The 27,841-nt window shown below is 45.9% G+C and overlaps 1 protein-coding gene across 6 annotated transcripts; it reads right to left on the bottom strand.

The window, feature by feature from the left end:
• Positions 1–416: 416 nt before the first annotated feature.
• On the bottom strand, positions 417–27,487 carry ZNF384 (zinc finger protein 384). 6 transcript variants are annotated; one of them, XM_036404316.2, is made up of 10 exons: positions 27,335–27,487; positions 26,898–26,946; positions 23,100–23,170; positions 22,720–22,960; positions 22,049–22,370; positions 9,768–9,992; positions 8,936–9,118; positions 8,072–8,150; positions 7,077–7,235; positions 417–6,917 (listed from the first exon to the last, which is right to left on the bottom strand). In XM_036404316.2, exons 3-10 carry the CDS (start codon positions 23,163–23,165, stop codon positions 6,642–6,644), a joined length of 1,551 nt encoding a protein of 516 aa, XP_036260209.1. In that variant the 5' UTR covers positions 23,166–23,170; positions 26,898–26,946; positions 27,335–27,487; the 3' UTR covers positions 417–6,641. The 6 variants fall into 6 exon arrangements, with proteins under 6 accessions (XP_036260209.1, XP_036260205.1, XP_036260204.1 ...); XM_036404312.2 differs by having other exon boundaries at positions 23,100–23,166; positions 27,279–27,347; XM_036404311.1 differs by having other exon boundaries at positions 27,279–27,341.
• Positions 27,488–27,841: the final 354 nt, after the last annotated feature.

The following is a 27,841-nucleotide window of genomic DNA, read 5'->3' as shown; positions in this document are numbered from 1 at the left end:
GTGAGGTGAAGGCCAGTGCTTGGGAGGGATCCTCATGCAGAACCCAGCAGGAGAGCTGTAACTTCCGACCCTTGTTCTGTTACCTTTTTGCTGCTGAGGTACGTTCAGCTCTTCTCACTCTTCAACATTCTCAGTTCAGAGGTCCCTGAACTTTTAATTTCCTGTCTTCAGGAAACACGAGAGGTACCCACACTTTGTTCTCACAAACAGCAAATGATTGATCTGCAGCACTTGGCCCCGAGGGTGTTAATTAGCTTTACAAATGAAAGAGGATGGCAAAGGCCACAAATTATAACTGTGTTCATGTTTCAGAAACATGCCCTACTTCAGCAGCAAAACTAGGCGTAGACTCTAGTTCTTTGGTGTCACGATTTCTTTTCTTGCAGTTTTTTTCCATTCATTACACAGACACTACATGAAATCGAAATGTTTGTTGGACCAAGTTACTACATCTCTCTAGTACTTTGGTGTTCTACTATACAGAAACAAGAAACCATGCACACAAATTTAATCTGTTGTACCTGAAAGGACGATTGAACAGGTACCTATCTTGTAGTTAAGGAAGTGTACAGAGCAATTTCATTCTATGTTCTGAAACTGCACTAGTAAACTTGGGCAGCTTTCAGGTACATTACCTGCAAAATATCAGAAGAAAATCCTAAACATGATATATATCCTTTAGTTGATATAAAGATGATAAAATAATCAATAAAAATATAGAAGACAGACAGAATCTCATAATTATATTCTATATTAGGAAGAAAGTTGGATGATGTAGACACATCCATGAGGTAATGAAATATTACCTATTGCCAATGAGATTTAGGAAGATGTTTAGTTCTACCCATTAAATAAAACATCCTAGAAGTTGCATAGCTAGAAACTGACAATCAGTAATTTGAAAAGAATTATCTGGCAAGCAGATGGAAGCAATGGGCTTTCTTTTCCAAACAACTTTGAAGTTCTGAATGTGTTCCAGACCAGCCAATACTTTTACTTAAAAAGTATTTGTAAAGCAAGTGGGCTCATCCAGGTTGCTGTAAGGCAGTTAACTAACACTGATGTGGCAAAATCACAGTGGCATTGACAGGGCCGGCACTCGGCTAAGGAAAGGGACATATTGTTGTTTTAATTTGAAGGAAAAGATCTAATTAAAAGAACTGGCTATCTTTGTATGGCAGTCTAAGTTTGGTAGCTGAAGATAGCCATCTAGGCCTAATGCAGCAAGACTTTAACTGAACACTACACAGCTGGGTTGCTGAAAGGGAAAAGAAAGGCAACAGATAAGAACTACATGATGGAGCCAAGCCTTACTGTGAGACACCTCAGCCAGCTCAATTTAATTCAGCTGTTTGGAAAGATGAATACAGTGACTTGATCATGGTCTGTAATTTGTTACACAAGAAGAAAGACTTCTTATAGCAGAAGACTTTAATGTACTCAACAAAGGCATAGCAAGACCCTATGGATTAAAATAAAAAAAAATAGTAATATAGAGTGGCAGTTTCAATGGCAGTGATAACTAACAAAAAAACTGTAATAAGGGACATGGTTGATTAACCATAAGGCTTTCAATTATAAAAGTCTTAAATCTTTCTTGAAGATTTAACTGAATTATAGACCAGCAATACTATCATTAGTCACGGCTGAGATTCTGTTACTGTTTGTGGGTGACTTTTCTAAATGATTCCAGCCTACATGATGTTTCCTTTTAAAGCAATGATAATTTGTAAAATTCAACTAAGAACAGAAAATCAGCTTGGAAAAGGACAAGAAGAAAAAGTGCTATTGCCTTTCAGCAAAGATACAAGATGCAACCTAATACAGAACTCCAGAGTCATTGTCAAGTCTTCTTGGGTACAAACACACAGAAACAAATGGATTGGCAGCACAATGAAAATGCAGGGTCAAAGAATTCATGGAGCTGAAGAAGGACCATGGGATCTTGTTAAGAGAATATTCCACTCTTGTGAGTGGGAGGTAAATAACTGAACCGTTGTTGGCTTGAGCGCACAAAGCTGCAGACTGCCGAACCTCAGGCTTCATCTCAAGAGGGAAGAATTTTGCACAAGTTGATACATTTTGTGTCTCGCAGGTAGCAACTGCACTTTTTAAACCATCTGGGGCACTTTCAATATATTAAACAACCATGGGAATCCAAAGAGGAAGACCTAATCCAAACTCAAGTAAGTGACAGAGATAATGAGAGTAAGGTATCTTCAATTATTTCCACATCAGCAACAGGACTGGGTAAACAGAGAAATTCTCATTGATAAGGAAAAAAAGGAGGCCCAGAATAAAGTGGCATTTCTGAAGCTCAATGGGAAAGTCCCTTAGTAAGAAATAATTCGTTTCTTCCGGGGCAACAGTAAAAGCTACAGGCTCAGCAGCAAACTGCACAAACACGAACAGTAACACCTTTGAAATGACTGGTAACAGGAATTGTACAGCCTCAAATACAAATGGATGCCCATGCTAGGTATCAGATTCCAAGAAGGGAAAGGGTAGCAGACATCAGAAAACACCACCTCAAACCAGGGACCAGGAAAGGCGTTTTCAAGCACCTTGAACATATAAAATGAAAAATCATTGCAAAGAATTTTAACTTGTGAACCATTCCCCGGGGAATTCAACCAGTCAGCAAGGTATTACTCTGACTTTTAAAGCCTTCCCAGCTTAATTCAAGACACTAAACCAAACCAAGTCATTTTTCAGACTTCAAGAGAGAGAACACCTAGAGTGAAGTTGGCAGTTTTGTCCTGTCCATGTGGAACACAGACAGGCAGAGGAGAGCCACAAGTGTGGCTCACCCATAAACCTGTGCTGAGTCTGATAACTTCCAAGGGGAGCAAAACTATCAACAGAGCTGTCCATGGGAAAAAAAGAAAGAAGGCAGAGGAATATGAATTAAACTCTCCTGTAAGAAGAACATAACGGAAAAGGTGAAGGCCAGACAGCAACCAACACAAATTAGACACAATAAAAATAGAGAAAATTTTCAAGAAAAGCTTTACCACTAGAAAAACTAGTGGTAAGAGGAAAGGAATATTTTGCTCTTTCATTGCTTTCAATCACAAAATAAAGAAAGAAATCTTACTAATAGTACTGATCTATGCTAGATAAAAATGGTGAAAATGCTAGTGACATGGAACAGGAGAAACCACTCAAGAAATACTTCAAATTCCATCTGAAGAAAGGAACAGAATGTAGCAGTCATATGAAAATAAAAACTTCTATCTAGTACCATAGTATCAAAGTAGGTGAGACAACACCTGCAAGGGATGTGTATTTAGAAATCATTAAAGAAACAGGAGGCCTGAAAGAGTTTAATAACTAGCTCTCTAGCCCAGGGATTCTGATATTTAAATTAAACTTGGAATATTAGACAATTACCTTAATGCACTCATGACAATACTCTCAAAAGGCAAATTAAATTACTCAATGACAAATTAATGGAAAAACTATAGAGATGAAGAATTAGGGAATGAAAAAATAAAACCTATAACACAAAGGTTTTACAAAATACAGATTCTGTAGTTAAAAAAAAAAAAAAGAAAAAACCCAAACCCTAATTTCATTTTTAGATGACATCATTATACATTTGGTTTAACAAAGGGGACTGCATAGGTGCAACATACTTAAATTTTTATAAGGCATTGACCTAGCACCATAAGTTAGAAAGATAAACTGTACATAATCAAATACTAAGAAGATTAAGAAATGCTCAGCCTGAAAGTCTCAAATAAAAGCTAATGAGAAGTTGCACTCAATGCTTTTCAAGTTAGCAAGATGCAATATTGCATTTCAACCTGGATCTGAAAGTAAAAATAACAACTGATACGGTCTGGGGGTGACAGAGCAATGAAAGCTGTGAGTAACGTGGTCCATCAGCCAGCCAGGCCCATTCACACAGGCTGGACTTGGACACAGCCCCATGTGAAGCACCCAGGAAACAAGAACCCAGAGCATTCCTGTAGAGAAGGGAAAACACTATCATGGAAAGCTGAGACTTTGGGTGATCAGCCTTGACCAGACAAGCAGCCACTGTGAGCTCCTCTATCATGCTGTGAGAAGAGGGAAAATGCAGTCCTCTGCAGACTTAAGGCAAAGAGCCAGGGGGACCTCACCCATGGCACTGGGGCTTCAACACTCAATTCCAAAATGAATTTGTTCATAAGATAATGAAAAATTTGACAAGATGTAGAAAGAAAAGAATAATTCATGGACTAGAAGAAATCCCTTATAGTGGAAGATTTACAGAGTTCTATCTGTTTACCTTGTCAAAAAGTGGATTGAGAAGAGACATTAGAGTGTTTAAATGCAAGTCTGGGGGGGAAAGTCCCATTTAGGCTCTCTGAATCAGAGAGATTAATGTTTCCAGAACTAGGAACCAGAAGCCAAAGCAAGGAGAAATCTGGCTTAAATATTTAAACAGTGAAAACATGAAGCCCTTGCAGCAGGCTACCAATGGATTTTGTGTCCCAGTGCCTCAAAATCAAGCCAATGCATTTTGTCAACACAGTTTCAATACTCGTCAGTTCTTGGCTACTCTCAGTACAGGCTAAATGGATTGAAATGTCACCTGTGAAATGCAGGAGTCAAACCAGACAGCTCCTTCTAGCCTAGCCTGTGCACCTACCAAGCACTCCACCTGTTTGCAGCCAACCCTGGTGACTAAACCAGAGAAAAGGTTTCTGCCACAGGCTCCCAGGTGCAGAGCTCCTCGCTGTCCTTGTGCAAAGCGCAAAGTGCCAAAGGCAGGGACGTGCTGCCCTCGTGCCTGCCCACACGGCCCCTCCAGAGTCAGGGCAGCCAGAGGCTGCTGCAGGGCTCAGCTGCAGGGGGAAGGAACACACGTCACAGGGGCAGGCTGCTCGCAGCAGCACCTTCAAGGAGCCTTTTACACCAATTTATTTCTATACAGGGTAGTTAAAAAAAATAAAATAGAAGCCCCTATTGGTTGTTCATACAGAAGTCTGGGATTCTATAGGCTTTGGGTGAATGACTGATTTTAAAACCCAACAACACATGCTTTTTCCCTTGCCTTCTCATTCTCTTCCAAGTCAGCCTCCATGATCCAAAGAAACTAATAAGTAACACACAAGACTAGCAGTCATGTGGACCAATTAAAAAAAAAAAAAAAAGAGGAAGGAGAATTGAAGACGAAGAGAAAGGGAAAAACAAACGAAGATTGAAAATAAAAATTCGCCAGGATAATGCGTTTTATAAACACAGAGATAGAAACAGTTACAGCAAGGACAGAGCGGGCCAGGGGTGGGGAATAGATATTTATATATATATATATATATAAATTCAAGGGGCCTTCAGTTTATTCTTGTTGGCTCCCCCTTCTCATTAGATTGGTCTCTCTGTGGGGATCTTCATCCCCTTCTCTCCACTGTCCACCTTTTGGGGATTCTCTCCCATGACTAGGGTCCAGAAGAGGCCACCACTGCCATGTGAGTCCAGCCCGTCTTGGCAAGAGGGAGCCTGGGAGAGCACTCTGGCAAGAGATGAGCAGGAGAAGCTAGCCTTTCCCTGCTTCCTGCCAGCCCCTTGAAAAGACTGGTCTATTCCTCCTCCTCCTCCTCCTCCTCCTCTTTCCCTTTGGGAAACTGGGGGCAGGACAGGTATGTGAGTGTCAGAACTGCTGTCATTCCGCCTTTCAGGAAAGGAAGTAGAGAGAAGGGTGATGATTATTTTGGCAGTCTCTTACCCTCCCTCCAGGTGCTTTTTGGTTTGTTGTTGATGCCTGCAGGCTTTTCTGAGGAGGGGAAAAGCAGGAGGGAGAGGAGGAGGAGTACAAGCTGCTAGGATATCATCCACAACAGGCAGGAAGGGCAATGAGCAGGAACCCACATTCCTATGGGGCCATTGTGCTGCTCAGACAGCTGTGAGAGAGAGGCAGCAGCCAGTTCAGACAGACTCCTCTCTACTGCTCTCCACTAGGGGAGGAGAAAGAATGCAATACTCCACAGCCCTTAGGCAGTGTAGGCACCTGTCCATCCCAGAGAACATGCCTGACCTCTCCCCCCTCCACTGGTCTCACCTTCCACTGGGGAGAAGGTTTCTCCCATCCAGTCCTTGGGGCAGGACGAGCGACCCCTCCTCCCTTTCACAAGCAGGAGAGACAGGAATGGATATTTCTCTCTTAGACACTCAAGGCAATCCTCAAAGAACCCCATCCAGCTGTGAACCATGCCACATTCTTCTGTGGCCTGCTAAAAACACGTGTCCAAGCCCCCGTATATACAAGGGCCGTCTCTCCATCCCATCCACCACGCGTGTCACAACACGCAACCTCGCTTCGTACGCATCCTACAGTGAGAGAGAAGGCAAAACAGGGGCCTTTCTTTGGGTTTCAAAGGAGGGGCTCTTGCATGAGGAAGTGATCCCAGCACAGGAAAGGGGCTCTTGCACAAGGAAGCATCCTCCTACCAGGCAGGCTGTTGCACAGAAGGAGCACCCCCTTGAGACAGGCTGTTGTGCAAGGGGCTGCCATGAACAGGGTTACACAGCCAGAAGAGGCTGCTGCAGGAGGAGAGGCCGGAAACTGTTGCACGAGGAGGGCCGCTGCACAAGCGGTGCCCCTGGCACAGGCTATGCACAAGAGGCGTTCTGCTCCCTGGGTTGAGGTCTCTCTAGGAGCTGGAGAGGTGCTCCACTTGGATGGCGCTGGTGCTGACAGTGAGGCAGATGTCCTTGTGATGCTCTGAAGTCTTGTAAGGAGTCAGGTCAAAGGAGCACTGGGGGGGAGGGTTGGGTTGGTTAGTGTCTCCAGAAGGGCCCCCTGCTGCCCCCCCGCCCTGCGGCTGGAAGTGCTGCTGCTGCTGCGAGGCCTGGGCTTGTGCCTGAACCACCTGCTGCTGTGGGTCAGGGATGTTGTGTTTCCGCATGTGCTTCATCAGGTACGTCTCCTGCAACGGGAGGGAGCGCGTCAGAGGAGGGAACGATGCTCCAAGAGCCAAAGCCAATAGGGAGGGACATGGCAACTCAGGGGACTGCTCCCATTGGATCTACAGAAGCTGCTCCTGGGAAGCTGACCGCTTCTGTAGCCCAGGGCAGCAAGCACTCACCGAGGTGTAGGCCCGGCTGCAGATGGAGCAGGTGTAGACCTTGGCGTGTTTCACCGTGTGCGTAGCCAGGTGCACCTCCAGTGAGGCAGCATCCGTGTATGCACGGTGGCAGTTGTGGCACTTGAAAGGTTTGTCTTTGTTGTGCTGCCGTCTGTGGGACTGGGGGGTGGCAGCAGCAGGCAGGAAAGAGAAAGCAAGCGTGAGGAAGGAAGCAAGTATTATTACTGGAGATGGCTTCACCTCAAACACCCCTTACAGCCAGGCCCCAAGCTCCTGGCTGCTCAGGAAGGTAAACCTGGCTCCTAGCATAGGGACAGAACTTGCCCCTCCAGTCCACCACACCCTCCCCACACATGCCCTTCCCTCTCATGCATACTAGGCATTTGAAGAGCAGAGACTCTTAATGCTTCACAACCCCCATCTTCCCAGTTTCCATGCAACTCTCAGTCTTTTCCTGGTCTCTCCTTTTCTGCCCCTCTATACATCTGCTCCCTGCATCTAATACCTTCAGGGCAGGATTTGCTTTAACTGCTTGCAGGTGTTTACGGCTCTTTGCTCTTTGGCACACTCTACAGTCCCCCTCCTCCAGGGTACTGCAACAGGACACACCACCTCTGCTTCCTATATCCCTACCCTTACACCCTCCATTTCATTGTAAAACAAACAAAAAACCCACCCAGATACCCAGACTTTATTGGGTGTAACATTTCACAAAAGTCTTGCCCCAGCTAAGTTAGAAAACTGCAAAACAGATGGGGGGAACTTCACTAAGGTCTCACCGCTTTCAAGTCAAGTTAATTTTACAGGATGCAACCATTTATGTGACTTCTTTGGGCCACTAGTGCCACAAGTCAGGAATCTCTTCCCTGCCCGGGGCTTCAATAGCTTTCTGCATTCTTTTACTCTCCTCCCATCTGCCCCACTTCCTCCACCTCCTCTACAACTGGAACCCTTGCCAACCCCTGCCGGCAAGCAGGACACACCCAGCCCCTTACCTGCAAGTTGGAAAGCTGGGTGAAAGCCTTTTCACACCCAGGGTGAGCACATTTGTAGGGTCGGTCCCCGGTGTGGATACTGTTGAGGAGGAAGAGCACAAACAGGAGACAATGAGCAGGCAGACAGGGCAGACTGCCAGGGCCTGCTGCTGTGTGAAGGGGATGATGTTGCCTCCGGATGCTGTTCTAGCTGGACAAAGAGAGCTCTGCCCAGCTCCCATGTCCAGTTAGAAGTTGAAGACAGGCAATCAAGCAGATTTCAGAGTGACTAGGATTGAGGAGCAAGAGCTTAGGAACGCCTGGACAGCTCAGCATGCGAGCTACCTAAAAATGGGAAGGGGTCTGGAGGTCCAGGCTCCCTGCTCCAAACTCAGGAGTCCTAAATGACCAAGAGAAATCTGTTCTCTTGCTTCCACAGTACAAGAAAGCAGCTCTGTTCCTTCCAGGATAGACACACCAACACTTTTCCTTTTAAGTAACAGGCTGAGTTTACCTACAGTGTTAACCTGTCCCTGTCCCCCTGCAATGCCAGGAGCAGCTTCCACACACTCAGTCCAACCCCCGTGGTGCCAGGCTGGGATCCCCTACAGCCAATGCCTCTCTCTCTATGGCTCTCTCTCTGTGCCGCCCGCGGTGCAAGACCAAGGATCCCCAGGGACAGCACGTGCCCACCTCAGCCCTGACGTGGTCAGTGTCTCCTGCGCAGCCTCCACTCCGTCCACTCAGGTGGCTCACCTCCTTCTGGGGGTGCAGCCGGCCGCATTCCCCGCCCGCCCCCCGCATGCTTGGCGCGCGTGCTCCAGAGGTGCATGCCGGCAGCGCGGGGGGACCAGGGCCAGGCCCCCAGCCTCCTCTGGCCCTTACCGTGTGTGCTGCTGCAGGTGGGAGAGCTGGCGGAAGGCCTTCTGGCAGTAGCGGCAGGTGTAGGGCTTGGCCCCCGAGTGGATGCGGAGGTGCTGGGCCAGGTAGGATGTGTTGGCGAAGCTCTTGGAGCAGTGAGGACACTTGTGCGGCTTGACAATCGCCGTGTGGAGCTTGGAGTGGATCCTGCCGAAGAGGAGGAGGAGCAGCAGCAGTTGGACATGACCGCCATCTGGCTAGTGCTGATGGAATGAGGGCACAAAGGGGGTGGGACAGCACCACGCTATCTGCTATGTGAAGGAACTCCGACCACAGCATGAGCTCTCTTGGTCTCAAACTGTGCTCCCCTTGGATTCAAGAGACCATGGTCTGTCTGCACCGGGGGAGGATCCAGAGAGAGCAACTATAGAGCTTGGACTGAGGGGCATTGGCAGAGCTGTGTGTGGGAAGCCTGTGGCTGAAACAGCAGGGGGGGCTGCAAGCCTGGACTTGAGATGTTTGGCAGAACTACGCTGGGGTGACAGGGAACAGTCCTCCTATGCCCGCTCTACTCTCACACTGGCACAACCAGCCCTGGCTCCTGTCAGAAAGCGTCACTCCGCTGCCGGCGCCTCTCCGGCGGAGCAGCGCTAACCTGAGCGCGCCCAGCCCCTCACAGCCGGGCACCAGGCTCACGCGTCCGGTACCGCTACCGCCGCTCTGCCGCGCGCACGACCTGAGCAGCCTGCCACAACCAGCCAGGTCTGCCCAGGCAGTCGCCCACGGAGGTGCTCACAGCATGCTGGGATGACGGCAACATGCAGTGCAGAGGGCCCCAGCCTCCTCCGGCCCTTACCGTGTGTGCTGCTGCAGGTGGGAGAGCTGGCGGAAGGCCTTCTGGCAGTAGCTGCACGTGTAGGGCTTGGCCCCTGAGTGGATACGAATGTGCTGGGCCAGGTAGGAGCTGTTGGCGAAGCTCTTGGAGCAGTGAGGACACTTGTGTGGCTTTGTCTCCGTATGGGACTTGGAGTGGATCTGCATCTCCGACTTGGAGTAGAAGGTCAGCGAACACATCCGGCACCTGGGACCGGGGCGAGGGGAAGAGACAGGGTCACACGGGGATAAGCCCCAATATGGATCAACTCTAACCGGATGGGATCTTCCACAGTAAGTGAAGTAGGGGCATTTTCCCACTATGTGGTACTGGGGAGGTTTCACCTGGGACACTGCTTGGCTGTGAGTGGTTCAGTCCCAGGGGAACAAATTTAAGCTGGGAACTGGTGTAACAGAACAAATACTTCCCAGCCAGACAAGTGAAGGTGTTGGAAGAAACCAACTGGTTTGCAAGAGAGGCAGGGCAGCACTCTGAAAATTTTCCAACAGCAATCCTAAGGGGATAGGAATAATTCCCAGACAAAACCCCCACTTTGTTAATCTATGATTTATTTCAGTAAAAAAAAAACTTGGAAAACCTGGAAATCCCAGGTTATAGTTTGTATTAGAAGTTAATTCCATGTGCTGTGAAGTCTGTGAGAGCAGAAATGGCCAAATCCACTTAACTCTGCTCCCATTTCTGGAGAAGATGCTCAAATATTTAGGATACAAAATGCTGAGAATAACAGCAGTGCTGCTTTCCTAGTGGGTCTCGCAAAGATGCTCTGGATATCAAATGTGGTATTTCATTGGTCTAGTGGGCTTTCATCATTTCAGTCTTACTGATGTGATGCAAAATGTTTTGTCTGGACGTTTGGATCCATCTGTTCCCATAACGATCAGAAATGTATTTGTTAACACACAGACTCTCTGAACAAGAAGAAGCAGTTGGCATCGCTCTGCTACGGATGCTGCTGTTAAAAACTGTTCCTCCACTACAACACCAGGCTGTTAAGAGAAGCTCATACTGCTTTACAGTTCAAGATGGTAAAAGCTTTCGTGGTTGTTAATTTGACAGAGAGATAGAAGCTGCATCCAAGTTCTTTCTTCCATTTCTTCCCCACCCCTGCTGTGTGTCAAACAAGGGGCAGAGTAAAGGTTTATCTGAATTTAGGTTTTTCATTTACATTAAAGACAAAATAGAATCTCCACATGTAACTTCCAGGGTCACATATGAGAGAAGAGATGCCAGCCAGAGGAAGGCTGGTTAACATGAATTCAACGTTCACAGTGGTTTTGTCTGGGAATTTCTTGAGTTTTATAGTGTTTACAAAACTGCTCAGCAACAAAAGTCTCTGCAGGTATTACAAGCCACAGAGCTGATCCTGCTCTTCCCCATATCCATCTCCTCTCAGGAGGATACTTCATTACATCTACTGTTGTGACTCTGTTGGAGCCAGAAGCTTTATGATGTGTGCAGTCTGATTAGGGTATGTCATGTAAGCAGTATTTATCCAGCACCTACCTTCACTTCCACAGGCCCTTCTGAGCCACAGCTTGATTCCCAGCCATTTAGCTGGAAGCCATGCCTCCCTCGCAAGCACTCTAACACACACCTGTCATAACATTTCCCTCCTCTCCACCTTTGCTCTTTTACATTCATTATCATCTCTTAACAGTTGTTCCCACGTGTCCTACCTTCATCTTTCTCTTAATCCATTTTAATTGCAAGCCCTAACAGAACATGCAAACTAAGTACACATCCTTACACAAATCCCTCCTCAATACACACACACGTCCCAATCCCTGCTGGAATCAACACACAGAAGCAATTTGATTGTTTATCCCTACATCAACTAAAGATATAAGGAGTAAAAAGGTACATCAGCATCATCATTTTTTTTAAAAAAAGTAGCTCTTGGTTTTTAAACCAAACAATCTCAAGTTGCACAGTTTGTTCCAGACTTCCTGGGATGCTAGACTTGAATAGAGCATATATATTCTGCAGTAATCAAATCATACTTACATGATGAGGACTGTGTACCCTTGAAACGTTAGAAATAACTCTGAGGTGAACACTGAACTGAAAAATACATTTGAGTCGCGAAGTCCAGTTCCCTGCTACCGCAAGCAATTACAGCATAATCCCAAGCTTGACTTTTAGCAAGCTCCTTCTCAGCAGATGCTGACTTCCATTACTCTCAATTGAACCCCGTTCCACAGCATTGGCCCTCTGATAAGGAACCATTCAATTGAGAACAAGCTCCCAGTGGGATGCTGTGCTAACATGGCTCACCAAAACAAAGGGGAATAGCAGGTATCCTTTTTGTATACAGGAGGGGAATGACTGTTCTTGCCAACAGCATGTCTAATTCTGTAGTCAATGTCCTCAGCAATTACTGAAAAACCCACACAGGCTCAGCAAACTTAAAGAATGATGGCATGTGGAAAATTGGCTTTGCAGGAAAGATTCACTGACTCCAGTTGATCTAGGTTTGGAGTAAAGCTTAAAAGATAACTTGGTCAACAGCCAAATAAATCTACGAAGGGAGAAAAATATCAATTACTAGGGGCTTATTTTATGAACAAGTCAGATATAACAAGGAACAACAACTGACACCAGAAGTGGAAAAAAGAGGAAACAGGCCTTTTCCAGCCATGAGAATAATGCATCTTTGGAACAAGGCTTGGAGGCTACAATATGGTCTCAATCACTTGGCCCCTAAAATCAGAATCCAGATACCTTTCTGAGAGAAATACTCTTCTAAGGGTTCTGCTCTAGTTAAAAGAGAATGCTGGGCACTAATCTTTTCTGTGCTGTACACGGGACTCTATATTTTAAAGAGTCTATTCTGCTCTGAAAAATTAATGAACTTTACCGTGCCATCAAGTCCAAGTAGTCCCATGCATTAAATCTATAGTGCCATAAAGCCATCAACTTTATCTTCCATAACTCCTGTGCACCCTTTCCTTTACTTATTTGCTTTGCCAGGTATCTGCTGTCAGGTCAGAAATTCTCTAAAATAAACTTTAATGAAGAGAAACAGACTGCATGTCCTTTTCTATTTTCAAACTAAAATTATAAAGAAGTTTTCAAAATATCAGTGGCACTTGCATGACAATGATAAACCTGATTATTAGCCAAAACAGGCCTCAACAACAATAACAGAACCCCCCAAAACCTTACCCTCCCCAAAACCCCCAAAATCAAAACAAAACCCTCAAACAAACAAACCAACCAATGCCTGTTGTCTGAATTTAGCAGCTATAGACATTCTGATATTGTTTTTCAAACAACATTTAGAATTAAAATCTTGCAAGAACTCATTTTCTAATCATCTAATTAGCATCAACCCTGAGAGAGCAAGAATGTTATGCAGCATTAACAAATTCATGAGCCTTATGAGTTAAAAAAAGCCCTGGAATATAACAGAAAGCTGCATTTCAGAATTTTATATTGTGTGGTATCAGGCTTTTTCATGGGAACAAATGATCCATTTAATTAAGGGCTTTGCATTCTGCTTCAGACAACATCAAATATTAAAGGGGAAGATGCAATCAGCCCTCTAGTGGGCAAATATGGATTAAAAAAAATGTTAAATCTATATGGATAATGAGAATATCCCATCTGACACTAGCAGCATTTCAGTGTTCTACTTCAGTGAAATTCTGGCTGGGGAGAGGAAAAATAGGGAGTGCTCCTTGCTAAGCATGAATGAAACACTATATGAAATAATTGATTTCTACCCCCCCTCTGTTTAATATCCATTTTTAATAGTCTCCCCACTGTGCTTCTAAACTACCCCTCCTTTGGCTGCATTCTTTCTGACAGCAAGAAACAGAAATGACTGCAGCATTCCCATTGATGGTGTGACACAACATCCCCTGCAGCTCCTTGTTATGGCTCTGAAAATTCAGACAGCCTTGGAGAAAATATCCTTAATAAAACAGAGGTTCATATCAACAGTTAAATTAGCACTCAGCCATATGCCAGAGATCAAAAGTAACCCCTTCCAATGTTTACAATGCTTTCTTTTTTATAGGAAATAAAGACATTCAAAAAATGTTCATGTTACACAAAGACACTCTCAAAAATCATGAAATGCCAGCAAAAGGTGGATGTACAATTCTAATTCTACTCCCATATGAAAGTCACCACACTGAGTCATAAAGAAAATGATGCCTATAGCAACCAGACTACAACTCTGTGGCACACAGTGCTGTATATTTTTCCACTTTTCATGGAATGTTCCGCCTCATTCATCAGATGCTGTTAGGAGATAAAATGCCATCTGAAATACCAGCTCATAGTAAAATTTGCCCAACATGGATTAACAGCCTTTTTCAATCAAGTGCTTAATTAATCAGTATCACAGTTGTGAAAACTATGTAAGCTTTATATGGCTCTGAGAATTCGAATTCCTAGTATCTACTGAGAGTGGTCTTACAAGTTAATTGAGTCCTTGCTCCTTCTGTTAGGCAACATATACAAGTCAGACCATCAGTAAAACTAAAAATCAAACCAGGATAGTCTGAAGTTAGACTAGATGATAAGTTTAGGCTGTCAGAGTCAGCAGTTCATTTAAAAAGGAAGGAAATGTCCTGCCTTTGCAATGCAGAGTTAATGAAGTAACTAATGCAAGCATAGCATAATAATGGATGCACAGTTCATGATAAATGCTTGACCCTCACATTGCCCCATTTTTTAAGTGTTACTGTGAAACACAGTGAGAGAGACGTACTCACTAATTCCAAGTGGCCAAACTGATAGCTGTGACCTCTTGTTAATATTTTGTAAGAGGAGGGGAAAGGAGACAAAACTAACATCCAAGATACACAGGTACACTTGGGCAACACCCAAATAAAGCCAGTGAGTACAAAGATGCCAAATGAAGGCATAGGAATTGTATCTCTGCTTCCACACTGGCACACCCAGCATCAGCTCCTATTCCCAAGCCAATGCTGTGCTTCCACTGCACAGTTTACACTACCGGAGTGTGTAACAAATCTATCAGCTATGCTCAGAGATCTTGGTCAACTTACTTCCACAGTCCTTCTGTCACCTGGTGGCTTGGTAAGGCTGCAGAAAAGCATACTCTCATATACTGGCAAGGCAAAGAACAGTTCAAAATGCTCTCATCATATGGCACTTTCCCAGTTCCCAGATTTGAGGGCATTCCTGCATTTTGTCCATTTTTTCAAATGACCTAAAAATACCTGACCCAGAATTTTGTGGTATTTCAGCATAATTCACAAATTCCCTGTGTTCTTTTAATGACTCAATCATTTATGCTTTCAACAGTTGCACCTTAAACTTTTTCCGTCGCAGTCTTGCATTGGGAGCTTTCATGATGTCACTTAATTCCTAAAAGTCTTTTCCACAGTCATTGCTTTCCAGGATACCGTTCCTCCATATTCCTTATCTTTAGACCAGAGACATTCAATAGTCCAACAAAACACTTCTGTCTGATAATGTATGCCATTGCGTCCAAACATCTGGACCTCAGTCCCTGGCTGCTGGAGACATCATGCTGTACCAAAAGGCTAAGTCTTCCATGGGACTGTATTAAAATATATTTTGTCTGAACAATTAACAACCACATAAAGATCCCATTTCTTTACAGCTACCCACCAGCATTGTTTTTATCTTTAGATTATCAGCCGTGACTTTCTGTTGACCTCCAAATCATTGAACATCAGGCCTAAGACACTGTCTACCAATTTTTGAAATCAGTCACCATTAGCATAAAAGACCGACAAAACAATAAAACACAATAATGTGCTTCCCACTATAGTGATAACATGCAAGAGCTAAAATTAAAAGAATACAAAAGGCCCATTAAAAAGCACTAGGAAATTTGGAAACATCAGGATTAAGGTCATCCATGTCACCATAATTTGGCTCTGCAATGCAGGTGCGTTCTGATACAGCTTTATTGACTGTTTCCACAGAACTGCACTCTTATTATGTTGCACAGACAGATACTGAACAAGCAAGCATTCAGCTTCTTATATCACCACTCTGGACAGCCTTAAGCCTCATCCAATTCCAACATGCAATTCCAACCTCGTGAAGCAGATCACTCATCTCCTGTACCCACCACAGAAATATCAGTGCTCCATAAGTACTCATCTATCTCCACAATGTCCCTGGTTTATGTTTTGTAAGGGAAGGGAATCACAAAAGACACAGTGAAACCCAGTAAGAGAGACGTACACACTAATTCCAAGTGGCCAAACTGATATCTGTGACCTCTTTTTTTCCTTTAAAGGAAAATTCCTATTACATACATTCATATCACTGCTCCTATAGATTTCTGTGCTACTCCAATGAGCTGCAACACTTCTGCAAAGCAGAACAGGGTCTGACCTGTAACAGAGGAGTGTTCAATGATACTTGAGACTATGGTTTTGGGAACACCCAATGTCAATTATTTCAGGGTAACTCTCTATGGTCATTTGTAGCCTGAGACAAATGCAAATCCACTGAAGATTCAACCTAACTCATACTTGCATACACTTCAAGGCAAGATTATCTCTAAGGCTGCAGGATACCACAGCAATCTGTGGCAGAGGAAAGTGTAATCAACAGCTCTTCATACTAGCAAATGCCTTCCCCAGATCATCCCCCTCAATTCCACAATCCCATGTCAATGCATTTTATTTTCTTTTCAGAGAATATTCCTTTCAGGTTGAGCAAACATACAGGTCTCTGACAGGCTATCATGCACCAATAACTAATCAAGGATGGTATCAAAGCGCATTGACTCAATAGGGCCAATTTAAGGTGTAATCAGATAAGAGGCACAAAATACAGTTTTAAAGTTCCCTCTCTCCCAAGCTGAAACTGTGACTGTCCTCCTCATTCCCTTGCACACACTCATTCCATTGACAAGTAAGATGCCAAAATTAGAATTTGTGACTGCAGAACTTCTCCTGTCAATTCCTTCTGTTTGGCACTATGAGGAACTGCCAAGGGAAACCACATGCATGCACACACTCACAGTTACATCTCAGCAGAAGGGAGAGAACTTACCATAACACAGAGTTTTACCTCATTATACTCTCAGGCATGTGGCCAGTCAAATTGTCATTTTCTAAGCTCCAAGCACTGCATTTATATACAAAGCAAGGATTATGTGTACAAACTGCATGTGCGTATGTAAATGTGCATGTGCAACAGTATTCCTTGGAGCTCTGAGATCATAAGACAATGCCAGCCAATCTGGAAAAGGGGTAAGGATCTTAAAAATCAAGACGAGTCTCAAAAATATGCAGCTGAGGAAAGAAGAGAGACTCTCTTGGAGTCCTCTGCTGAGGGAAAGGCTAATAAGCTCACCCTTGATTAGACATCAGAGAATCCACACAGGAGAGAGCCGCTGGAAACCAGGCATCATTAGTTCCGCTGCTCACGGAACCACTTGTTAAAAAAAGCAAACAGAAATTCCAACATGTGGCATCACACTGACACCCACGTTGGTCATCAGCAATCTTAAATTCCATTGCACAGACCTCTGCCACTGCAGCTAAGATGATAAATGACAGCAACAATACTTTCTCACCTTTTTCTAGCCTAAGAGGGAGATGAGGTTCTTTGCCAGAGGAGGTCACATTCTTATGCTGACATCAAAGCCATGGCAGAATTTAGAAACACTGGGTTTAGTATTTCTAGGCTTTGGAGGGAATGTGGTCAACCTTTCTGCCTGACACTTCAAACTTAATTCCCCTTTTGCCCCTAGCCTTCCAGCCCAGAACAATCCCCTCTCCTGCACCAAGGCCCAGACCCAAGCTCTTTACCCACATGCCCCAGCCTCTTGATCCTCTACTGCAAGGGCACTTTGCTACTTCATTCCCTCGGTTACCTAACACTTATCTCCTCTTGCTCGTGTTTCTGTTTGTCTGTCCACATCCCATGCTCTTGTCCCTCTCTGTTCTGCCAGTTCTGGGTACCTCATTTACCAGCACCTAGCAGGTCTGGTTCCTTCCTCCACCCCTCAGTCTTGGCTGCTTATAGCTTATTCTTGTGCTAGCTCTCCCCTCTCTCCCTTGCAAAGAGGCTCCTCATCACATCCTCTGTTGCATTCCCTAGTTTGTAGGCTCTTGTCTTTTCTCTCCTCCTTTCTGATTCCCATCTCTACCAAGTTCCCAGATTTTCTCAGCAGAAACAGCTCCAGTCCCTGCCCATGCCTCATTCTCATCCCTACCACATTTGAACCAAGCAGTGTCTTCTCACACCTTGCTATTGTGTCCATCAGAGAGGGAGGTTACTGTCCACACTGGGCACTAGAGACCCCTTCTGAAGCAGAAGGAGGAGCAGCTGTGCCTGAAGGAAAAGCATGTTTGGCCCTTCAGTGCAACTCTAGAAGATGCTTAGAACTGCAGAAAGAGTAGATATATAGTCCAGCCTCACACAGAAACTGAGAGAAGTTAGGCTGTATTTGTCTCCTCTGTGGAGATGGACTGTCTGCTGAGTGCCTGGAGTGGTGCAAGCCTCAAGAAGCCTCAAAGAGAATATTTCCTTCACATATTTCCACCTGCAAACTATAAATCATCTCAGAGCATGCTTAACAGATTTTTTCCAAGCTTAAAACTGGCCAAATTCAACAATAAAAAAGACATGTGTGACTTACTAAACTCATAGCCACCACATTACAAATTGATTCAAAACTATGGGAAGTTCACTAAACAGTAATGCTAAATCCAAACAGGCTTAAAACAAGACATGTCTGAGAAGATACCCACATGCTGTATTCAAACCACCATTGTGCTCTTCATTGTGTCATAATTTGCTCTCTAATGAGGGTCTCCATCCAGCTTCCTCACCTTCTGCAGCTCTGTTCACTAAGGATTCTGTACACTTTTGCACCTTGGACTCATCTCTGAATTTTCCTATGTCCCTCAGCTGCTTATTGTCTCCCAGCTTCCCTGCTGTAAAAGTAAGGAAAACCCAAAACCAGAAGTGGAGAAGACAGAGCTTGTTGATTACACTATGACATGAGGCCCTTCTCAAGCCAACAACCTTTCTGCTGGTAGTCGAGGCTCCAGAGCACAGTCTGCAAAATATTCCAGATTATAAACTGGTATTCATCCTGGATTTTACTTAGTATCAGAGCCTAGCAGTGCCTATCCAGAGCTCTCTTCCTCTTACAAAGAAACTGCTTAGAGAACTGTCAAGAGAAAGAGAATTGATGATCTGGCCCAGAGCAGCTGAATCACCTTATCAGTCTTGTCCACTGATCACATCACACCACAGACTTCTAAAAGTGCACAGGTACAGGCACCACACCAGGACTAAAAAACAATCCTACTGTATCCAGGACCTGTTTGCTACCTTTTCCTCAGCACTATTTAAAGCACTGGGAAGAAGCCATGTGCTCCACATTGCCATCATCTTTCTAGAAAGACTCTTGATGCTGATAGCATTTTCCAAAGAAAAAGCAAATTATACAAAGATGTCAGGGAAGGTTAACAAAGAGCTGACGATGAATCCAGACAAGACTGAAGTGACATTACTCATGAAAGAAAATGCTTCACAGGACTGAGTTAGATGCTGTCCCCTGCAGGAGCAAGCATTCTTCCAGCAGCACAATGCAAAGCACCAAGGACTCTGCCAGAGGAACCCTAAGGACAGAAGTCGAAGATCTGCAAGTATTGCCATCATTAGCAAAAGCTTCACGCCTTTTCTTACAAAAAAAAACCCCCTAGTCATAGAGATTCTTCCACCACTTTTACAGCAGCCTACTAATTCACTTCTAGAGATGATACAGCAGGAAACTATTTGCTGGAGCGGGCATCTCTACATTTAGTAGAGAATGGGATGAGCTGCAGTACATGTATCAAGGTTTATGCTCCAACACCTCCCACATCTGCCTGGCTGTGCTCCTCATTCAAGGCCTTACTCTGTCTTTATCACCACACTAGGAGTCAGAAATTACAAATATTAGCCACCTGCCCAGACACTCATGACAAGAGAGCTCACAGAGCTCAAAAACAAAGCTTAAAAAGAATAATTAAATTTGACAAAATAATCCCAAGTTTTAGGAATTGGATACTAAAAAAAAAAACCAAAACACACTGATCGATGTAGTACAACTCCTTCCAGGAATCTGAGTACATTATTCTCAGTGTCTCATCATGGGAATCAGTGAAATCATACAAACGTAGTCATATGAATGCCAAAACCAACTCCTCCTCCAGCCTGAGAAAGAAGCAGGAGTAGAGGAACTTCACCCACAGTCTTAATTTAGCTAGCATATGTCTGCACACTGTAGTGACGGGAACTACTGAAATCATCCTCTAGAATACAGAAGGATCCCAGCATTCCTCAAAGTTTTAACTTGTGAGTCTATTCATATGCATATTATACAGAAACGATTTTACTATGTTGCACAAAGGTCTTCTCTCCCACAGCTCCAAGAGAAGATAGCGCTTTCCTTGATTTTTCCAACAACCATTTTTAGTTCCAAACTTGCACGTGGGATGCATCATCCAAGAGCAGATCTCAAGGAGGGCAGAAGTACTCCCTCCTGAAGCACCACTATTGGGGGTCTTCAATAAATCTCAATTTAGCTCTCTCACACCTAAGCACTGCTCAGAGGAAGGCATACTTAGGGTGGGAGCTGGTGAAAGAGGTATCACACTCAGATTAAACATAAAGAAATCTTAAACATTAAGAAATTACATGTGCCCACATACATACTCATCTGTTTTTTCCCTGCAAAGGCTTTTTCATGAGCTGTTATGCAGACTATGTGTGTTCATAAAGTTTCTGCTGAGTCACTCCACCTGGTCTTGGGCATTTTTTTCCAAACTTACAAGTAAACAAGGAGCTATAATTAAAGCCCTGGTTCAGCTTTAATTCTAGTGTTCACTGCCAATTGTGTCCCCTGTAAATACATATTTAACAACCTAATTAGCAACCCAGACTGTAAGCAGCTTGAGTAGTGTGGATCTGTGGCTATGGCCCAAAATAAATGGTGGGATTACAAATAGCAAGCTACCTAACACTCCCACCCTTCCTCACCATACGCTGATTATATTTTCAAAGCAGAACTGGGACATTGGCTAAGATAAAAAGGCTGATCCAAGCTATGCTTTTGTACCCATTTAACTGTGTTAATTAAAAAAATGTAAACATTAAAAAAACGCTATAGTTAAAAGTGAAAAAATGCCTGGGGTGTGCACACAGATTTTATATAGATGCCTTCATATTCCAAAAGCATAATTCCAGAAGGGTAACTAAATCTGAACCAAAACAAAGAACATCTAGGATGATAAAAGGAAAACTGTTTGATATGGGATCCTGAGCACATTATAGGCAAGTGAGAAGACCTAGGGACCATCTCCTATTTCTGTTTCAATTTGGCTACTACTTTGCCTCTTATTTATCTTAATCATTAACCAGAAACACCTATCACTGAATCACCCCAAAGTGCTCCTGCTTCCTGCCTAAGACAGACCATCACATTTACTGCCTACCACTTTCTCCTCTGTCTGGCTCCCACCTTTTCTAAAACACCCACACTGCTTATCCTCTGGTTCAAGTATTCCCTCCTACCTTATCTCTCCACTCCCCATCACTCATAAACTCAAGCCACATCCCTCCAAACTCAGAAACCCAACCTCAGGGCTCAGAACTCTCCTCCTTCTTATCTGACACACTTAGGGCTCAGAAACACCCTTAATATTTAATTCAGAATTACATTTTTTTCCTTGTTTTGTTTGGAGTGCTGCAATAGAAGGAGATCACATGGGGCAATACACACAGGAGCAGACACTACCACCACAGTTCACTTTCTGCTCTGTGTGTCTCCAGTTTGCAGTCTTTACACTGGAGAGACTGGAGCTCTAAGTGAGGAGCACCCAGCTATAGCAGGGCTCTCAGCTACACCAGAAGTGCTCCAGCTGCACCAGCCAGCACTGCACTCTGCAGTACACCAGCCAAACTACCTGGCTGTGCCAGCAAGGATGTAGTTTAGTCTCCATAACATCCTGGTCATTAACTAACCTAGTAACACTAACAACTATATATTCAGGAAATCAAAATTGTCCACTGAAAGGAAATCCTCAGTTTTGGGTCAACCCATCAGCTTGTAAATATTCCTGACCAGAAAGAAAACTCAACTCTTTTTGCAGCTCAAAGATTCTCTACTCAGGGACTCTCTAGGTACAAGGCATAGATCTCTTCCTCCCCATGTAACCCTCTGCAGGGTTACACCCCCACCCCATGCAATGTTACAGTCAAGGTTTAACCCCACTCCCCACCTGTATGTCTTGCCATCCTTGTGCTGGTCCTCATCATCCTCGTTTGTCAGCACAAAGGGGTCGCTCATCTCTGGCAGCCCCGACTCCTGCAATCGTTTCTTCTTGCGGCCCCGGGGCGGTTTGGGGGCGACTCCCCCAGCCCCAGCACCTTCAGCGAGGGTGGTTGTCCCTTTCTTGGACAGGTCTGGCACCACCTGCAGGGCTGCCTGGGAGCCAGGGGGTAGCGCAGAGACAATCATGGGAGCTGAGATGGGAAAGGTCTGGGCAGAAGCGGCTGTGGTCACCAGAGAACCTGACGGGGAAGTTATCACCAGACCAGGACCTGCAAATAAAGGAAGGTGGAGGAAGTCAGTTATTACATCTCCAATTATGCCCAACCTCCTTATCCCACAGAAGCACCTACTTTTGACTACAACACAAACAGAAGGGTAGCTTCCCTTCCCACAGCATTCCCAGTCTCCCCTGCTGGAAGTCAAACTTCCAAAAAGAGGGTGGATGTATGGAGTGCCTAGAGATTCACAGTGAAACCAAACCAAGGCAGTCCACACCATCAGTAAGGCTAGGAATAATCTACAGGCCAGTAAGGATTCTCCAGGACCTCGTGTTTCCCCATCCCACGGTCCCCTCTGTACACTGCTGAAGCCTTTGGAGAAGCCTTTGGAGTGCCCCACCTGCTGTCATGAGCCCAGCAGACTGCACTGGTACCACGGTGATGTTCTGAGTCACGGGGGCTTGGCTGTGTGGTGTCAGCTGCTCCGGCTTGGTGTCCGAGTCCATGGAGATCCCAGTGGGCAGCGCCACAGAGGTGGGCACTGTCAGCAGGGCAGGGTAGTGGGGGGGAGCCAGGCTGCAGCCCTTCTCTGTGGGCAATAGCTGCTCCTTCATCTTGTTAATGAACATGGTGTTCTCAATCTAAACGGGGGGAGGACAGGTCTTAGCATACCCTGGCACAGCTTTGCCCAGTATTTGGCTGAGCAAGAAATGCAACAGAAAGACTCAATGTGCAACATGCATTGTAAACTCCTGAACGTAACAGGCTGGGAGATCTTACCTGTCCCGAGACGGTGGGCACTGCTGGCCAGAAGTACGGGGAGGAGTTGAAATGAGATTCTTCCATCCTAGCTGGGCACAGGGGGAAGAAGAAGGGGGAAGGGAAGAGGAATGGAGGATAAGGAAGACAGACACACAAACACACACAAAAAAACCCATTAAACTCAAAGAGACTCCAACATGGAACTGACTCAGTACAATGCTGTGACAGTTCCTTAATCTCCCCTGTCTTTCTTGAGCAACTTCTCCCCCCTTTTGAGCTATCTGCCCAAATTAAAAAATTATTTTCAGGGGAAAAAGGTGCCTGTTATTCCCATGGGCTTGGGTCCATCTGAAATGCCCCTTGCCCAGTAGTCCGCCATGCAAAACACAGGACTGACTAGAAACCCACATCCAAATTTTCCCAATTATCATCCACCCAAGTACATGGCATAAATGAAGTCTGTGCATGTGCAAGCAGGCAAATACAGATGAAAACTGTTTTTCACCATCACAGACGGTCTGACCCCACAGGCAGTGAAAATGCTGGACCTTGCCTGTCCCTCCACCCCAGCTCAACACTAAGCACCCAGATGCAGCAAAGGGACATTAGCATTATGTTACACAGGAAGAAAGACAGGCAGAGAGAGGGAAACAGACTTGCCCAAGATAACAGACAGCCACAGCAGACCAAGAAGTCAAACTCAGAGCTCCTAACTTCCTGCTGCTACCCCAGCCCCACTCTTGAAAGAAACACAGAAATATCATTCAATAATCCTGCTCTCCTCCAATGAGACTAAGCAGTAGGAAAATAACCTGATTCCCCTGCTCCTGAGATACCCGATTTCCAAGCAAGATCATGTCATGGCTCTCCATTGCCCATTCTCTTCCCATCTTTGGGACAAAATTCTGTAGGAATCTGTCCCCAGCCAAGTGCCCACTGCTCCATCTCAACTCTCCCTGCATTCAGAGGACGAGTTAGACACCAAAAGAGAGTCTCCTGAGCACAGAGGTATAATCTCTTTGGGAACACCTGACTGAAGAAGCACTTTCCTTTCTAATCCTTACATTCCTTTGTGTAATACCATTAGCGGACAAAGTTTGTTACACTTCCAAAAACACTACTCAAAACCTAAAGAAATTAACAAAACAATATTTTCTGAAAACAGATACATCTCTTCTGAAACAAATATGGCAAAAGTGGTAGGTAAAAACTATGCTCAGAATACATTTGGCAGAGAGCACAACCACTGTAGGTTTTTTATGCAGCTACCTGCAAACTGTCCTACTCATATTTCTGTTATGGTCTAATAATTGAACAATATTGCTTCTGAAGGGTCTATCTCAATCCTCAGGGGAGCTCAGAGGGATGCCCCCAGTAGCATGAAACACATTACAGAAGTATATCAAAGACAGAATAAATACATGTGGAATTGCTGTGTGTGAGCCAAAATGCAAAGATAATTTTCCTCTATGTGGAGAAGCAGTATTTAAATGAACCAAATTACCCGATAATTTTGCTTTTATGAATTGCTCATGCAACAGCAAGGCCAAGTACTCCTGCCTCACTCACTCACTGCAAATCAACCAATAAACACACTTAAGGATAAATTATTTACCTTACGTTGGTGGCATGCAGTCAGACTGCTCACTGCCTGACTGAATTACTCTGGATTTGCAACGCTGTGATTCAATCAGAGGCTGATGGGGCAAGATTCTTACCTTCCTTCCTCTGCTTTCTTTTCTGAGCCAAATTAATTATTAAGTACACTGCCCACAGCACAGCCCTTTGCATGTAACGCTTAATTACATGACTTTTTTCTTCCACAGGATGGGCACACAGGAGGAGATAACACATCCTTGGCAATTGAGCACCACCTGAATCAAGAGTGGTATTTTGTTTGGAATTTCCAAGTTTGAGGTTTTTTGCTTGGTTTTTGTTTTGTTTTTAAAAGAAATAAGCAGTTATTTGCTTAGCTTCCACATCAAAAACACCAAAGTGAACCTGACTGCCCAAAACCACAAAGTCTCATATAATAATAATAATAATAATCAGATGCATTTTCCAGAGAAACTTTGTAGTCGTCCAAGACTCCCTTGGATACAACTGCAAACTTCAGGAGTTAAACAGAAAGATGCCAATTTAAGCAAAAAAAACTCACAACAGCTTTCTTATTTCAAGAGAACAAGTAATAAAAGGCAAGTCCATTTCCAGATTCCAAAATCCAGACTAGCAGAGGCCATGGCACGCAGTGGCTGCTTGTCTCCATCTTGTCTTGCACCAGAACTTCAGAGAGAATCTAACTTTTGTTTGCTCAGCTTACAGTGTGTGCAAGTCAAACACGGCTTTTACTGATCCTTCAAAGGATGGCTACAGTGATTTCATTAGACTCCCTCAGAATCCACCTCCCCATCCAAAAATCTCAATGCTTGGCCGTATTATCTACCAGGCCTCAAACTTCTGGCTTGAAAGGCTGAAGTGTGATGGAGTTATAAGAATGTGGAGAAAAAGGAGAAATGGTGTAAAAGTTGAAGCTTTCATGCACTTTCACTAGCAAGCCAATCTTCCAAAGGCAGAAAACAAAGGTAAGATTCCTCCACCAACCTACTGGTCTAGTACCCAGAGCTGTCCCTCCCCTACCCCATTTTTAGGCTAAAAGGGTATTTTGAAAACATGCACCCCTATTGGCAGCCCCCACTGAGACGCTGCTCACACTTACTTTACCAGAACTCTGCTCGTAACCCTTCCAATTGCTCTATAACTACCAGACATGGGCTGGAGCTTCAACCCTGTACCACAGCACGTTCCCACTGCAGGGCCTTCATCATCCCAGCTTCCACAAACAGGCCAGAGATGGAACCTTCTTCCTATTCACCAGTCTAGTATCAGACAGATGTCAACGTACCCTCCTGATGTAAACCAAAAACACTTTCTGTGTACACACCACAAATGTACATACACCAAATAAACAACCGAGTGCACCAGAAAACTCACAAGGGACAAGGGATCTGGAGTTTAGATCTCACAGAATCGCATACTTAATGTGCTGCATTTATACTTCTTGGCAGCTCAGCACTTTCATCATAAACAGACAGATAAAAGCACGTGCAAGTGCACGGTGAGATACGGGCTGTGTTTCTGGAAGGCACAGTCAAGGTTGGATGTGCAGGCATTTATTCAGAGGTTGACTTTTAACACAGGTTTCTTTATTCTCCAGATGCCTGGCTTTTATTTCCCATTCGGCACGGAGTTTGCAGTCAACAAAAGGCCCTGAGAGCAATGCTTGGGAACAATTTAGACTGTTGTTTTATGTCCGCCCAAGATCTTTGTTCAATGACAAGGAGCTTTTAGGCTTAATTGCTGCAAAATACTAAGGATGCAGAAAGCCACGCAGGCTGTTACAAGAAAAGCAAAAATGCTTCCCTGGTAATCATAAACAAGAGAAAGTTCAAACACTGTTACGCCTTTAGAATAAGCGCATTTGAACACACATCAAGAATATTCCAAATGTACCGGGCAAAGTCCTGGATCCCAAACCCGCAGACTACAGACACAACTTTGGTGCCGTTCCCCGACACTTGTGCAGCCTCCACCCCGACCGGGCGAGCCTCTGTTGGAACAGGTGCCTGGCAGCGGGCATACCCTGCGCCCCAGCTCCTTCCAGGCGCTCAATCCCTGCTCCCGCTCCCTGCAGCCCAAACGCCCTCCCGGCCCCAGCTCCGGGACCCGCGGCCCGTCCCATCTCCCATCTCCTCCCAGCCCGCGGCAGCCCCCGGCTGAGGGGCGGGGGTCACTCACGCAGCTCCGGGAGCTCCTTACCCCTCTCACTCTCCCTCCTCTTGCATTTCTCCTCCTTCCAGGGCCGGCTCTGCAAATAAACCGCCTGGGTTACCGGGGCGCCCGGGGCCCCGCATGGCAGCGGCCGGCGCTCCGCGGGGCCCGCGGGCCGGGGCACCCCGGCCATAGCGGGGCAGGCGCTCTCCGTGGGGTCCGGACGCGCGTCCCCCCCGCGGCGGCTGAGGGCGGCGCCGGCCCGGAGCGCGGCTCCCCCGTGGCGGAGCCCCCGACGCCGGGACAGACGGGCGGGCGGACAGACAGACAGACAGCCCGCCCTCCTCCATTTCCGCTTCCAGATCGCCCCGGCCCCGGAAGTCCCGCTGCCCGGCCCCCCGCCTGCGGTCCCGCCGCCCCGCACATTACCGGGCTCCCCCCCAGCGGCGGCCCCGGCCCGGCTCCGGCGGCGGCGGCCTCCTCACCGGAAAGACAGCGGGGAGGAGCTTCCGGGTCAGGGGGCGGGCCGCGTCTCGGCGCTTCCGGGTCGCCGAGAGGAGCGGAACGGCGTCATCAGCGGTTTCGCTTGAAAACGGGGCGGCGGAGCGGCGGCGGCGGCTCGGGGGAGGCTGCCCGGGCTGGGGGCGCCGGCGTGGTGGCCGCGGCCGGAGCGGGGATCGGGCGCGCGCGCTTACCGGAAGCGCGGAGAGCGCCGGCGCGCGGGGCAGCCCGGGCTGGAGGAAGGGCGGAAGTGCCTGTGGCGGGCGGGGGGCGGGCGGGCGCGCGGCGTCCCCGAGCCCGGCCGGCAGGGCCGCTTCCGGCCTCGCGGCGTCACGTGATGCGGGCGAGCGAAGGGGGGGAGAGGCGGTCGCCCTCATGAATATTCATGAGCCACCGTGAATGAGTAATTCGGCCGCCGCCGCTGCCTCTGGCTCGGCGCGGGATGGGGCTGTTCCAGAGGAGTTTTCCCGAGCGCTGTGCCTGCCAGCGCC

The sequence above is a fragment of the Molothrus ater genome, chromosome 2 (genome assembly GCF_012460135.2).
Source record: "Molothrus ater isolate BHLD 08-10-18 breed brown headed cowbird chromosome 2, BPBGC_Mater_1.1, whole genome shotgun sequence".
Taxonomy (NCBI): Eukaryota; Metazoa; Chordata; class Aves; order Passeriformes; family Icteridae; genus Molothrus; species Molothrus ater.
Note: the sequence above shows the minus strand (reverse complement) of the source record. Positions and strands in the feature narration are given on the sequence as shown.